At 36.9% G+C, this 14,968-nt stretch overlaps 1 protein-coding gene across 7 annotated transcripts in view; it reads left to right on the top strand.

Annotated features, from left to right (window-relative positions):
• Nucleotides 1–632: 632 nt before the first annotated feature.
• LOC106077958 (glucose-6-phosphate exchanger SLC37A2-like) overlaps nucleotides 633–14,968 on the top strand; it is a 39,079-nt gene continuing 24,743 nt past the window's right edge. For 5 of the 7 annotated variants that reach the window (XR_008774719.1, XR_008774717.1, XR_008774718.1 and 2 more), the window contains exon 1: nucleotides 7,573–7,671. Coding sequence is in view for 3 of the 7 variants with exons in the window: in XM_056010287.1 (XP_055866262.1) it covers nucleotides 7,589–7,671 (83 nt within the window). In the remaining 4 variants the exon portion in view is untranslated. Of the gene's footprint in view, nucleotides 742–2,285; nucleotides 2,385–7,571; nucleotides 7,672–14,968 lie in introns of those variants that run through there. The other 2 variants (XM_056010288.1, XM_056010289.1) reach the window with 2 other exon arrangements.

The following is a 14,968-nucleotide window of genomic DNA, read 5'->3' as shown; positions in this document are numbered from 1 at the left end:
TTTTCGACTCAGAACCGGACACAACAGAATGAGTCAACATATGTTCCGGAAGCTTAAAGTCGGACGAACGAAACCTGCCCTTGTGGAGCATCACCACAGAATGCTGGTCATGCCCTTCAAAGCTGCATACTATATCAAGAGGCCCGAACAAGACTCTGGCCCCAAAACTTTCCTATAGAACAAAAACTATACGAAGAGCTGCCTGATCTGGAAACCACTGCGCAGTTCATCTAGATGTAGGATTACTGATCTGAACCCTCCGACATGTAAAATGAGAACGAAGAAGAAGATCTTAGCGGCACAAGTGACAATCCCTTACCCCAATCTCTTGTCATATTTTGATGTTATTGTCCCATCCATATATTATATATATAGGCCTACATAATTTTAACCCACTGCAAAAGTTTAATTTTAATTCATTATTAAGTAGTCTTTGCGCCTAAACTTATTAAGCCACCCAATATCATTTTCAAATGCTTTTCTCTTTTTTTTTTTTGTTTGTTTTTAATATCTAAACGTGACGGACAGACGAAAGGACAGACAGACCACACCCACAAAACTAATATAGCGACTAAAAACGGCAGGGCAGAAAAAAACATCACGAAGGCGTGGGTCGATTAGCTAATAAATAGGTCAATATACATCTAGGTCAAAGGTTACATCCGAAGCCACGGAGGTTCGAAATACCTAAAGGTCCTAGCAAGAGTCAAGAAGTTTAGTGATGAGATACTGAACTTTTAGGTAAATCCAGATTTATATCTAGATTAGATGTCGTTTTCATATTACACTAAGTCACTATTACAGGCCTAGTGTTTAAATGGTATTTATTAAGTTGTGAAAATTTTAAGGAATTTTCTATCTAGATATAGATCTATACTCTACTATAGTGAGTATAGTCTATACTTACTACTTACTGTCTTACCACTTAGATCTATCAAGTATCATATGACTTTAGTTTTAGTGTCTTTAGAAGTTTAGTCACACTTTAGTGTCACTTTAGTCTTTAGAGTAGTTAGACTTGTCTACTAACTTGTAACTTTAGTTAGGCTACACTTTAGACACTTTAGTACTAAAATATAGTATAATAACTTTATAACAGTATGTACCAGATTGTATAAGTTATATATAACTTATTATATTATAAGTAGATCTATTTAGTCTATTATATAACTATAAACTCAATTGTAGTTAGAAATTAGATCTTATAATGCTTATATTTTTTATATGATATAAATCATATATATATATTTATTATATATATATCTAGATCTAGTATAATTATTTAATAATTATTAATTACTAGACTTATTCATTATAGAATAGATTAATACATTATTATTTAATAGATCTAATAAAAATCTAGTCTAGTTACTAGTATTATATTTAAAATTGAATTCATTCATCTAAAAATAGCGCCTAGACGGCCTAGTAGATCTAGAACTCTCTAGATCTGTTTTCTTCCCTTCAAATATATTTTCGACACACTTCACAACTATTCTTACTTTACAAATATAGATCTATCTAGTTCTAGCAATATTGACAATGTAAGTTTCTCTTTCTATTTGACACTAGAATTCACTAGATCTATATGTGTCAATACATTTTTATTCTTTTGCATCAACTAATTGAAAATGTTTTCAATCTGACATATAATATGCATGACTAAATGCATGACGCGTAGGACGTAATCATCTTCTTTTTTGAAGTAACGTCTGTATTATATAAGATAAGAAGATGACACCATTTTGTCAATGTATATAAAATATATAATTAATAGACAAGCATTTGGATGGTTGCCTGGTCGTGTGGTATGTGCTCTGGACTCAGGTTCAAATACTGAGGTTCAAATACTGCTTGCAGCCATCCTTCAGCATTCTGGGGGAGGTATGGGCTAGGATGTTATATTCTTCAACTCTGAATTAATATCTGAAACATGTAAAATAAACAAACTGTGCTAAACATATCTCTTGTGATCTGATGACCAGCTCTCTCTCCATTATTCCTTTTTGTTGCGTGACATCTTAAGTATCTTATCCAGCAAAAGGTCTATCCATTTCTTAATGCTGCCATTCCTTAACTTTATGAGTATCTTTATCTTTCTATTCACTGCTACTCAGTTCTTGTTCCATCCTTTTCATGATTGCCTTTGGCTCTGTAATAACAACAGAAATATTGTTTGACAGTTTGTAAACAATATGTTTTCTACATATAACCTAAAAATGTATATTTATTAATTACAAATTCTCAAGTAATATCTTTTCTGATTGTGTGTTCTTGTGGTTTAGTTGTGAAGGTAGGACCCACTGAGACAGACAAAGAATGACTGTTCCGTTGTTGATAAGAATAGCTCCTCAGTGTATTGGATATAAATATAGGAATTTTGCGTAAGTACATTTACTTTTTTTTTTTTTTTTTTTTTTTTTTTTTTTTTTTTTGCTTTATTCCCTGATTTATTAGTTTTTTTTAAATTAAAACAAAAAGGAAAAAGTATTAATTTCACAGAAATATGCTCCTATATTGGGCATCAGCATTGGAGATGAAAAGCTGACAAGTATCAGTAGTTATAGTTTTAAATATCTTGGAGCTATTGTCTCAGATGAGGGAACCAAATCCAAACTACTGGCCCGAATTGCACAGCCCACAGCAGCACTGATAAACCTCATGGCCACATTATGCTTGCAAATCTTGGACGCTGACTGCAGAGCTAGAGAGGAGTAACCTAGCAATGGAATTGAGATGCTACAGAAGGATCCTAGGTATCACATTTAAAGATCACAAATAAAGAGATTAGTGACATGGTTACTAGAGCGATTGGCCCACCTCACAACGACCTGCTAACTATTGTAAAAAAAAAAAATGGAAACTAAATCTCTATGTCCATATTACAAGGTCTTCAGGTTTTGCAAAGATCTTGCTTCAGGAAAAAGAAGATGGGGTAGACAGAGAAAGTGATGGGAAGACAACATAAAAGAATGAACCATGCCATTGAAAGACAGAGGAATGGAGAAAGATGATTGACAATTCTTGTGTGGTGCCTCAACAGTCCAACACACTAAGGGATAGGTCTAATATGGTGCTTAGTACTATATACTCTGTGTTGTACATTTAGTTAGAATGTAGACTTCCATCAACAAAATACAGACTTCATTCTCATACAAGTTTTTGACTCTTCAAAGGAGTGGAGTCGCAAATAAGTTAAAATTAAAACTAATTTTATAATAAATAACAATTTAAAAACATACTATATAGATACTATTGCTCCAGCTGATGTTGTTTGCCAGTGTTATCAATAATATTTAACAAGTTCTATATAAACCCTGCTCTTTGACCTCTCACCGTTCTAGTGTCTAAGTATCAAGTGTTAATGTCTCTCACGACTTAGGAAGTTGCTATTCAAAATCCCTCTAAGTCTACAAATAGTAAAACTCATACCCCCTGTATGTCTTTTGTTATCAAGAATATTTGTCTAATCTTGAGCTACTTGTTAAAACTAACATATCTGCATTGCTTTCCCTAACCCAAAGTCTCCCAAGCTCACAGAAAAGAACTCTGTTGTCACAATTTCATTTAAAAACTGAATGGCTAGTTATATACAAAGTGTACATAGCATACAATTCTTTGCTAATTTGGACTTGGGATAGAGAGAAAAAAAGTATGTCAGAAAGAACTATTGTGACTCAGAAGAAAGAAAGTTTTTTTTTTGTTTTTGTTCTTTGAACTAATCTAAAAAGAAAGAAAAAAAAAATTCTAAGAAGTCTTAAGTTCAATGTCATGACAAGTCTGTTGTGTTGATAGTGATAGCCTACTTGATGAAGTATTTATAGATTAGATAGATACACACACACACCTACAGAAACACACATACGCAACAGCATCACTGATAATATTTGTTATTGTACAACAAGTTACAGAGGTGTCTTATCTGGACATGTGCCTTGAATTACATTCTTGTAGTCAGAGTGTGACCTAGAGAAGTCGTGTAAACAAGACAAAGTCTGTCGTAGTGTCTCGTGACTCGGACTGGCCTGGTCGAGTGGTTCAACCTGTGACTGTCAGCCTCTATGCACTGTCTTCACAGCAACACTAACGACGTGAGGGGGGGGGGGTGTCTAGATATCGAAATCTTCAGAGTTAAGGAATATTACATTCTAGCCCATACCTCTCACGGAATATCGAGGGATGGCGCAGGCAGGGTTCGAACCTGAGACCATTGAGATAGCAGTCTAGAGCACATACCACTTGACCAGGATGTCGGCACATAACTACAGCTAATGCATGATGGGAAGCAGATATAAAAAAAAACACGTGCGTAAAAATGATCTCTTTGAGGAGAGCTATCACTTTCACAGTCATCGTTGGCCTGGGGGTTGTGCGTGCGGGAGGATATAAACATTTCGTTATGGGTCGTCGTCCTAAAAAATCGCCGAAACCGATGGTCCAAAGTTTCAAGTCACAAGTCGGATTTGGCCCGAGGGTTGTAGTTTGGGCATCACTGACCTAAAATTTGTGCACAGCGTCTCTACTATTGTTTGTATTTGTGAACAGCGCCGAATAGCCTAATATGGTAATACTTCAGTGCGTCAAAATTAAATTAACCAGTCAGACTGCTATTCGGATGAAATGCAATCACTCTTGCGTTAGTGGTCCCAATTATAGTCCTACCCTAGCGGCAAAGTCTTTGCCACAGAACTAGTCTACTGATGAATACATTAAACAAAAAACGTCATTCATGAACTGTGTGGCTTGCACTTTATTATTATTATTATTATAAATGTATTATACAATGATTAGGGTCATAATCATATCCCATGAAAAGGCTGCTTTATTTAAGACCTAAAGTGTCTAGGCCACTGATGTGCAAGCTCTGAGCGTGCCAAAAACTTAAATCGACAAATTTTGATGGGTCAAATACGGAAATATTAAATTGAATTATTGCTTTTATATAGCGCTACTTTCATGCTTATAGGCTTATAGCATGCTCAGAGCGCTAGGGTCCAATCTCATTTGTGGGGCAGGGGGTATCTGGGTGAGTTTTTTTCCGTTCTACCTTTAGGCAGATGGTAGAGCATAACAATAATAATAGTATAATAATAATAATATATTTAATAAGACAGTGAGTAAGACATTTGGTATAAAATCAAATTAATCTGGATTAATATGGTTGGAAGCTGCGAGTGTTTTGATAATAGTTCGTCATAATTGGGTTCAAACTAGGATGTAGTTACTCTTGATGAAGTAAAGGTGTTCCTTGGGCAAATTATTTTATTTACAAACATTGTTCATAAAAAAAAGTTTCTCACAAATATAAGAAGATACAACTATTGCACACACTCTCGAGAATGAGAGGTTCAATTGAAAAACTGGTCGAAGTTTGCCTATTACTTATCCATGCCGCTGATGTACACATTTTGGCGCAAACTTTACAGCCTTGGCTATTTCCATTTTCACCAGTTCGCAGCTTTATCAATAAGCTAAAATACTGCCCAGGTTCTCACCAGGAGTCTCAATGTTGTCGACCTTTAAAATTGTCTTTCCCACATTTGAACCTCGGGCGTCGATCTTATTGATTGTTGATTGTGTGCGGTACAGCTGTTTGTACAGCCATGTAGCTAGATTGTTAAGTAGTTACCCTACACGGGGGGGGGGGGGGAGTTGTTAACAAAAAATCAATGTTTGCAATCGAAGGATGGTGAAACTCCTTTATGTTTAATTGACCCGGCCATTTGTATTTGTTAATGTTGGCCAAATGAGGTATGACCAGTGCCGGATTTAAGTATGCGGAGGCTCGGGGCAAAATTTTCCTGGAGGCCCCTACAGCTTTTCGAAAGCTTTAATTAAAAAGCACTTTTAATTTAAAAGCAAATACACCCCAAAGCTCGCGCCATATTCTAAAAGAAATAGAGTACTTGCACATTAAGTTTTCATACTTAAAAGAAATAAATGATTTCGTGTGCACATTTTAGTAACAAAAAGTGTAATTGTTTAGGGTTTATGCAGTATATATATATATTATGAGCACACTTTAAGTTTAAACGGACATTTTTTTAAAACTGCGACTGTGTTGCCAACTGTAAGATCTAAAGTATTAATGGTAAAAAAGCGAAAAAAAAGTTGTGTAAAAAAGATTAAGTAGATCACCCTTTGAAATATGTTTTTTTTTCTCTATCGTTGAGGCCCCTAGGCAGTAGCTCCTCCTGCCCTCCCTAAAATCCGGCACTGGGTAGGGCGTGTATTTAGCTGTTTACAAAATATGCAGATATTTTTACACACGCGCGATCAAAGCGGATGGTCGCCTGGTCACGTGGTGTGCGCTTCCGACTGTCTTCTCGATGGTCCCGGATTCGAACCGTGCCCATTGCCCACGCCTGCCATCCCTCAGGATATTTGTACCGCAGGATATTTGTTCTAACACGTAACGATCTTTATTTCTGTTTCAAGTTAGCCCAAACAGCCAGGCTTATTAAACAATGACAGTATAGATCGTGTAAGAAGCTTTGATCTTTATTTACTGCATTCCAATTGGAGGAACTCAGTAGCTTCAAATAATTCTCTGCAATTTATGAATCAAGTTTTGAATGTTTTCTCACATGACACTTTAATCTGTGGGGAGGTGTGGTGTGTTACAACACAACACATTCTTTAGCTACTAGATTTAGTCTTTCTTTTTACAAAGCTTATATCAACTCACTGTCTGTCTATCTGTCTGGTAAAAAGTTTGAACATGTTTTTTCTCCCATTTCCAATTCTCGGATAAGTTTAAACTGTGCATAATTATTCATAGTCGATAGCATAGAGGTATCAATAAAAAAAAAAAGTTAATCATTTAGTGCTAATTAATTAATTTTGTTGTTTTATGTAGCAGAAAGGGAGCAAACCCTGTAATTTTCAGATATGTGGCAGTAATGAGTGGTTATTTCCCTTTAGATAAGCTTTGGTTTTAAAAAGTTTTTTTTTTCTATTGCTTGTTGCACTGCTATGATTAAGATTCGTTAAAGGGAAACAAAGTTATTTTTAGTCCATGGATTCAACGTTTCGAGTGGTGTCGCGCCCCCCCCCCCCCCCCCCAAGCTTTCATTTTACGGGCCTATTCAGTACATGAAGCACATGTTTGGAACTTTCTTCCCATTGAAAAACAACAGGCTTCAGTCAAGAAAACAACAACATTAACACCTACCTGTTCAAAACGTTTGACTTTCTAACTCTTAATTTTTTTGTTTTATGTCTGTTATGTTCTCATCGCGCCTGGAGCCTACATTAATTGTTGACAGTCTATATAAATTATATTATTGTTCCATGAACATCGTCCATTAAGGAAATTACTTTTACTTTTGCAAATGTTGTGCTCGCCGTGGACGCTATCAAGAGATCTTCATCGTGTGCTAGAAATGAGTCAACACAAATCAATGAAAGAGGCTTAGAAACTCCGAACCCTTGCGATATCTTTCTATAACAAAATGTGTATGTGCTTAATATCTGTATGGATCTTATAAGGTAGCGATACACTAATGGAACAGCTGTGCAGTCTACCATTGGAACTTAGCGTTAGAGAGTTTGTTTTTTTTTTGGTCACTTTTTGTGACAGTGAGAAATGTGCTTCCTGTACCGGCCGATATCGTGGAGCAATATACATCTGACTTGCAGGGGTTCTAAAAGAAAGGCTTATTCAAAAAGGTATTTAACGACTTTCTTCAGAAACTGGTATATTTATGTTTCGCACCTTAAAGCTCTTTGACCAACGTGATGATTCTAAAACCATTATACAAATCACTATTTGTCACGAACTAGTATTCAGAGATCCCGTACTCCTATGTCTGAAGACTCGGCGCTACCATCGAACGTGAAGGACACGAGCGAGAATTTTTGTTTACGTGACGATAGTTGGATTTGCATGTCGGGTGTTGGTTTCGATAACCAGGAGTGCTAATGACCTCTTGTGGCCGGGCACTCTTCTATTTTATTTTTTTTTCAAAAGTGCAAATAAGAGGACTTGTTTCTTTGTATCCTACTGGGCGGAAACGACTCGATCTGTTCAATATTCTCGTAAAACCGCTTTGGCCTATTTATATTTAGCTCGACCTTTCCTGACTATAATGGTACTTGAGGGAAAAAATATATTCGAAATTATGCATTACACTACAGTGACTACACGTATCAATATCGTTTTCTAAGCATTAGCATATTTTCTAGCAGTCACACATGCTGACATATGTAGATGAAACTTAGGCCTCGAGTAAATGTGTATTCCGACCTAATTGCTTTTTTTTTTTTTACAAAGCTTATATCAAATCACTCTGTATGGTAAAAAGTTTGAACATGCATTTTGTCCGATTTCCCATTCTCGGATCAAGTGGAAAATTTGCACAATTATTCATTATACCTGACAAGACATGAATCAAACAAAAATATTTGGTGACTGTAATTAATTATTGGTGATAAATTATTTTGTTTGATATCTAAATTAGGGAATAAATGCTACTTGTTGAGAGATGTTTATTTATATATGGATTTAATCCCCTTATGATCAGTTTTTTTCTCCCACTTCCCATTTTCGGATCAAGTTGAAATTTATTTGCATAATTATTCTAGTCGGTGACAATACACAAATCAATGCAATAATTCACCAATTAACTAATTTTGTTTTATATAGCAGAAAAGAAGCTAAACCTTGCAATTTTCTGATAAATGGAATTGGTGGTTCTTTTCCTTAGATAAGCTTTGCCGTTCGTTTGTTTTTCTAAATCTTTTTTTTTTCCTATTTATTAAAATGTATCAACTGATAATTACAATTGTTTAATATTTCACCTGGGGCGGGGGGGGGCGTAGATTGAATGCTGTTACATAATTAAGGTTAATTGTGGATAATAGGAAGAAAATGTGCCGTGTGTCTTTCTACACAGGTATTCAGTAAATTCTAATGAGAGGGAAAACATTTTAAAGTGCTTGTGTACTTTGTTTGAATGGTTAAGAGTTGTGCTGTGGAGTTCTACCCTTGGATTGTAGTCAGTTTCTTACCACACACAGGCACACACCAATCAATGATTGCAAAACTTTAAGATCTCTTAGGCTGGGGGTTGGCGTTGTGCTGATTACTCATGTACAGTTCATTCCTAGTTATTGAATCTCTGAGGGAGGTGGAAGCTTGTATTTGATGGTGAATGGTCATTAATCACGTGCTCACTATCTCTATAATACACCCCAGCACAAACACGAGAAAATCATTTTTTCGATAAGAAACGAGATTTAAATAAAAAAAATTCGAGACATAATTTTCAAGTTCTTGTAATGTGCTTTTTAGTTTAAATATCGCTGGTGACCGATCTTTGTGAAGACAGCTTGCCTCCCCGTGCACTGAATGGCACGAAACGATCACAGTACGACGGCATACCTATTATATATAATGTGTGCAGCTTCTGCTGTCACTGTTTATGCTTATGCACAAATAAAAGCCTTATTTAAATATCCAATTTACCGAGACTCACGGGTTAAAGCCATTGCCCATTTTTCAGTTTACTTAGTAATTGAAATTGAAGAGTAAAATATGTGGATCTCAAACGTTTTTGACCCAAGGACCCCTTTATATAGTCAAAACTTGCTCACGAATCCTTAAGTGAAAAAGTTACATAATTGTCTAGTAACAAAAGTTACATTCTGCAACTTCTATGTAATGACTCATAATGCAGGATATAATGTTTTTGTAACCAGGCTTAGTGTTATCTTTGTTCAAACATTGTTCTAAGTTCCTCTTGTGTGAATATTTCAATAAGCTGCTCCTATATTATAATGGATTTATCTCTTTTTAGCGGCCCCCGAAAGGGGAAAAGACGCTATTAGTTTTGTGTGAAATGTCTGTCCGTCCGTCCCGTTTAGATCTCGTAAACTAGAAAAGATAGTGAAAGATAGTGAAAATCCGACATCGCAATATTTTAGACTAGACCATTCAAAGTTCTAATGCAACGGCTACTTTTTTTGTTCTGAAAGCGAAATATTAATATTTTTTATATCACTTATGCAAGCAGTTTTTTAAAGAGAAAAAGCTATTTAGTATGCATTATAAGTTAGACCTAATTTAAAACGAATAGTAATTTTGTAAACTGCACTTTCTAAAACATTTCTTTATTTTGCTGATTTTTTTTTTTTTTTTTTTTTTTTTTTTTTTTTTGAGGATTCGAATAAGAGATTGAGCCTTTTCAAAACAATTACATCATCTATAACACATCACTTAGGCAAGGTGAGGCGCGGTAACTGAGTGATAAAGCGCTTGGCTTCCGAACCGGGTTCGAATCCTGGTGAACACTGGGATTTTCCACCCAGCTCTAATGGATACCTGACATTAGTTGGGTAAAAGTAAAGGCGGTTGGTCGTTGTGCTGGCTACATGACACCATCGTTAACCGTAGGCCAGAAAAACAGATGAACTTTACATCATCTGCCCTGTAGACCACAATGTCTGAAAGGGGAACTAGTTAGGCCAGGTTCACATCTAACTTTGCATTCACTTGCACCTATCCTTTGATCTGCTGGACACAAGAACTGTCAACCTTCTTTCTCCATTCTTATCTCTCATTTGTCTTTGATATAATTTCATTCGGATGTTCTTTCTGAAAATATTGAAGCCTGCCTGGGTGGACCACTTCGGGGGCCGATTTCGAGTTTGTGTTTCCACACAAACTGTTTTTGTAACCTTGTTTTTTTTTTTTTTGGATATTAGTTTGTCCTTGGGCAAAAGAGTTCAATATTCATTCTAAAATATCCAAGTGACTTGTCTTCAAATCGGGATACAATGGAACGTAATAGAAATATTAAACAGTAGTGACGGGCGAGTTGATTATTATTCGTATTATCTGATCGGATTAACTGTTGTTTATTTAGCGAAGAAGTTATTTTAATTGTTTACAATTACCATCTTGCTGCATACCCCTACGGTCGTCTCTGGGGGTCCGCGAACCACAGTTTGAGAACCACTGCTCTAAAATAAAGGGGGCTTATGGCTCGTAATGTATAAAAGTTGAGGTGCATATCCCGACAAATTTTTAAACTTCGCGTCTAACAGGGTTATTGTCATCAAACTTAAAAATGCATTCTCTTTATGTGGTGGTATTTGTCACACATGACGGCTGACCGGTAGTAGTCAGCATTATTAGGTCACATTGAGTGTGAGGGAGAAAAAAAGTATGTAAATTTTTCTAGATGGGACATTAATTTAAATAAACCATATATATGGTAAACAAAAACGTGGTATCGTGGGAAGGGAATACTAAGTTTTATCAATGTCGAAGGTTTCTTGAAAGATCGATACGCTACTATATAAACGTGAAACTAGCTATCGCAGGGGTCAGTCGCTAGTCATCAGTTGTTGTTCCACGTGGATTATTTAATGTTTTTCTAGCGACCCCCGAAAGGGGAATAGACGTCATTTGTTTTGTGTTTTGTTCTGCCTGTCCGTCCGTCTCGTAAAAACAAACACGGGAGGCTATTTAGTAAGGGAGACGACTATGAATTTTTTTTTTTCTTGAGGCTTTGAATAAGAGATTGACCATTTATAAAACAATTAGATCAATTAGATAATCATTATATGATATCAGTTAGGCCAGTCACATTTAACTTGACCTTCACACAAGATCTGTACACCTTCTTTTTATTTCAACTACTCTATTCCAGTTTTATACTTTGGATTATTTATTTTGAGTTTGAAGGCATTAAACTCAAGAAAAACATATTCATTGAATTGCACTGTTTCTTCAGTGTATCCTAGAATGTTTTGTATATATGTATAGGCACCCCCGAATCCTTATTTATGATTGTGGGGACAACACAAAGCAGCTCTGTAAATACATCGTGATAGTATTGGCTGAGTGGTAAAGCGCTTGGCTTCCGAACCGGGTTCACGGGTTCGAATCCTGGTGAAGACTGGGATTCTTAATTTCGGGAAATTTGGGCGCCTCTGAGTCAACCACAGCTCTTATTGTTGCTTGGGGAAAAGTGAAGGCGATTGGTCTTGTGCTAGCCACATGACACCCTTGTTAACCGTGGGTCATCATTTGTCCCATAGATCGCATGGTCCGAAAGGGGAGCTTTACTTTTTACTTTACATCATCTGCCCCGTAGATGGCAAGCTAGGAAAGGGGAATAATATATTGTTATAAACCACCTACAACGCCCTCTGGTGAGACGAGTCTTTGTTTAAAGTAAAACTTCACATGGAAAAAACGAGATGAATACTTGTAGCCATTTTTGTCTGAGCACACCAACAGTTTTCGTAGATACTACAATGGGCCATGTTGCTATTTACTTGATACTACAATGGGCCATGTTGGTATTTACTTGATACTACAATGGGCCATGTTGGTATTTACCTGTCGACGGCTTTCAAGTTTCAAAAGTTTGTCGTGCTTATTGTATGGCATTTCTCTTTGCCAGCTATAATTGACAGTTGTTACACTCACCAGACGTGTCCCACGTGTGTTTCAGTTATCGGCATGTGAATGTGGACACGTCGACAAGAATGTCTAGACAATAGGCATTGAAATATATATAGAGACTGACCAACGTGAACATTTGTAATGACTCGTTGTTGTTGTTTTTTTACTATCTAGTTTGTTAAAGACTTTGTGAGTTCGCGCTTCATTTTTAAACAGTCTAACTCAGTGATGGGCAAACTTTTTTAGGAGCGAGCCAAAAAAACTCAAGGACACCATTTTTTTCGAGCCATAATGTAAAAAAACAAAAAATTAAAAACAAATGATAATACAGAATTGTTTAAAACTAAATCTGGGCTATAGCGCAGTATCCTTCACATCGGTTATCTTGTCCTTATAAGTGCTGCAGAACCTCGAGGTGAACTGATGGACAATTTGTATGTATTCATTCGTCTCTAGATGGTATCGTTTTTCGAGATGAACTTTGCTTCAAAATTAAAACTTGACACACTTGAAACATAGAATGAGATATTGATGAACAAAATGGCTATTAGAAAGTGTTTATATTACTTTAAAAAATACACAGTATAACTTGCATATGTAGCGGCTTATATGGGCACTATAAACTTTTGGACTAAATTTTTCTAACCGATTTATTCAGAATTTTTGTTTCCTTTCGTCATTGGTCATGGATACATAATGAATGTTTGTTTGGTTAGAAGTGAAGTAGCTGAATATATTCTAGTCCTTACGAACGACATCATCATCATCAAACTCCATTTGAGTGAGGGCTTGAGTGGCTCAAATCCTCTCTTGCAAAAGCACTGGACAGAAACCCTGCTGTCTTACGTAGTGCATACATGTCGCCATACAGGTCGAGAATTTTTGGTTTCCCAGACCTGTCGAGACGGAGATCAGCAAGTCTGGGTCAGTCAGAAAAGAATATGAGACACGGTTTCCTCTTTTTCCCGTGAGATAAAGTTTGGCCATAGCCGTGAGAAATATGAGCCAACGAGATAGTGGCCTGTGCTGCACTCTGCTTTAACAGCTTGCTCAGGCCTGGGCAGCATCCCACCACGGGGAAGTGCTGTCAGGGCGCCTCATGCGCTCCTAGACTCCAAGGGCTTTTTGGGACTTGTCCCAGCACTCAAACCACTTTTCCATAACATAAGGAATGTTATTTCGTTTAGTTCTTCTTCTTCTTAAACTGTCAGGTAGAGTTGAGCCTTCGGCTCTTAGAACTCTAGGCCAGCAAAAGTGAACAAGAGCTCCCTCTCTCACCAGCCTGAATGAGCACAGTGTACACTGTTCTGTCTGACGGGTGAGTCAGACTCGCGGCAAGAGACCGCGTACACTAAGACCCCCGCCATTTTCCTTTTCTATACCAGGCTAACCGTGCGGGACACGCCATTTATGTAACGGCCCCTTGAGGAACAGCGCCTGGATTGTGACGTTTAGTTAAGAGTTAAGCATCGGGATTTACTATAGTCCTAATGAAAGACTTGGATTCATAGCCAATGACACACATGTTTGTCGCAATATTACTTCAGTGTTTCAACTCGTATTAAGAATGTGTATTTTTTTCTTTGTGAATTACATTATTATTTTTTTTAATTATGAGGCTATCACAAAGCATGTTGCGTGCCGGATGAAACTTCTCCACGGGCCGGGCTTGGCCCTCTGGCCGTAGTTTGCCCATCTCTGATCTAACTACATACAGTACTACACATTCCCTAAGTATCCGTAATTCAAAAGACTGACGGAGCAGAGTCTTTATTCTAGATCCACAATTCACATGAACTCGAAGCCTTGGGTCACCAACAGTGCAAGTCTCCCTCCCCATAGTTCCCCTCTGGTCCTGTCCTCTCTTCCCAGATAGGACTAAAGAACATGTAGGACAGTGACCTTAGGGCACATAAAAAACATGACACGTGACATGTAATAGCGGCACTGGTGTACAATAGTTATTGAAAGAAGGTTGGTGAAACCTAGAGAAGCTCGACGAGGCCATGAGCATAAAGCTTCAAACACCTTTTATAAGACCCGAGCTGCTTTGTTATTGTGCTAACAACAAGCCTTTGTCTTATAGAATGGATGTCGGGGAAGGGCTATATATATATATTATATATATATACTATGTGTGTGTGTGTATGTTAGCCACGTGTGACAGAACCTCAATTGGAGACAAAACATTTCCGTGTGTGTTGTGTCTGACTGTAGTAGGGCATTGTGTGAATGGTGGTGTGTGTTTAACTATAGACAATAATAAGACAAGTCCTGGCAGAAATACTTTTAATGGTAAAGTTTCAGTTGCTATACTCTACGTTTATAACAGGCCCCTATTCACATTTTGAAACAAAAAAGTTTACGTCTAATGAAAAAATGCTGGCGTATCTGAAACTTGAAAAGCTATGCCAAGAGAGCGCTGTCTTTTGTTTTAACATTGATTCTAATCATTTTTTAAATAAATGTGTAAATATCTTTTTAGCTCCCCTTCTTTCTCACTATCTCTCTCACCATACCTCTCCCTCTCCATTCCTTTCCCTTCCTCCC

Source organism: Biomphalaria glabrata, chromosome 14, assembly GCF_947242115.1.
Source record: "Biomphalaria glabrata chromosome 14, xgBioGlab47.1, whole genome shotgun sequence".
Taxonomy (NCBI): Eukaryota; Metazoa; Mollusca; class Gastropoda; family Planorbidae; genus Biomphalaria; species Biomphalaria glabrata.
The sequence above is the reverse complement of the archived record's forward strand: the minus strand, read 5'-3'. Positions and strand labels throughout refer to the sequence as shown.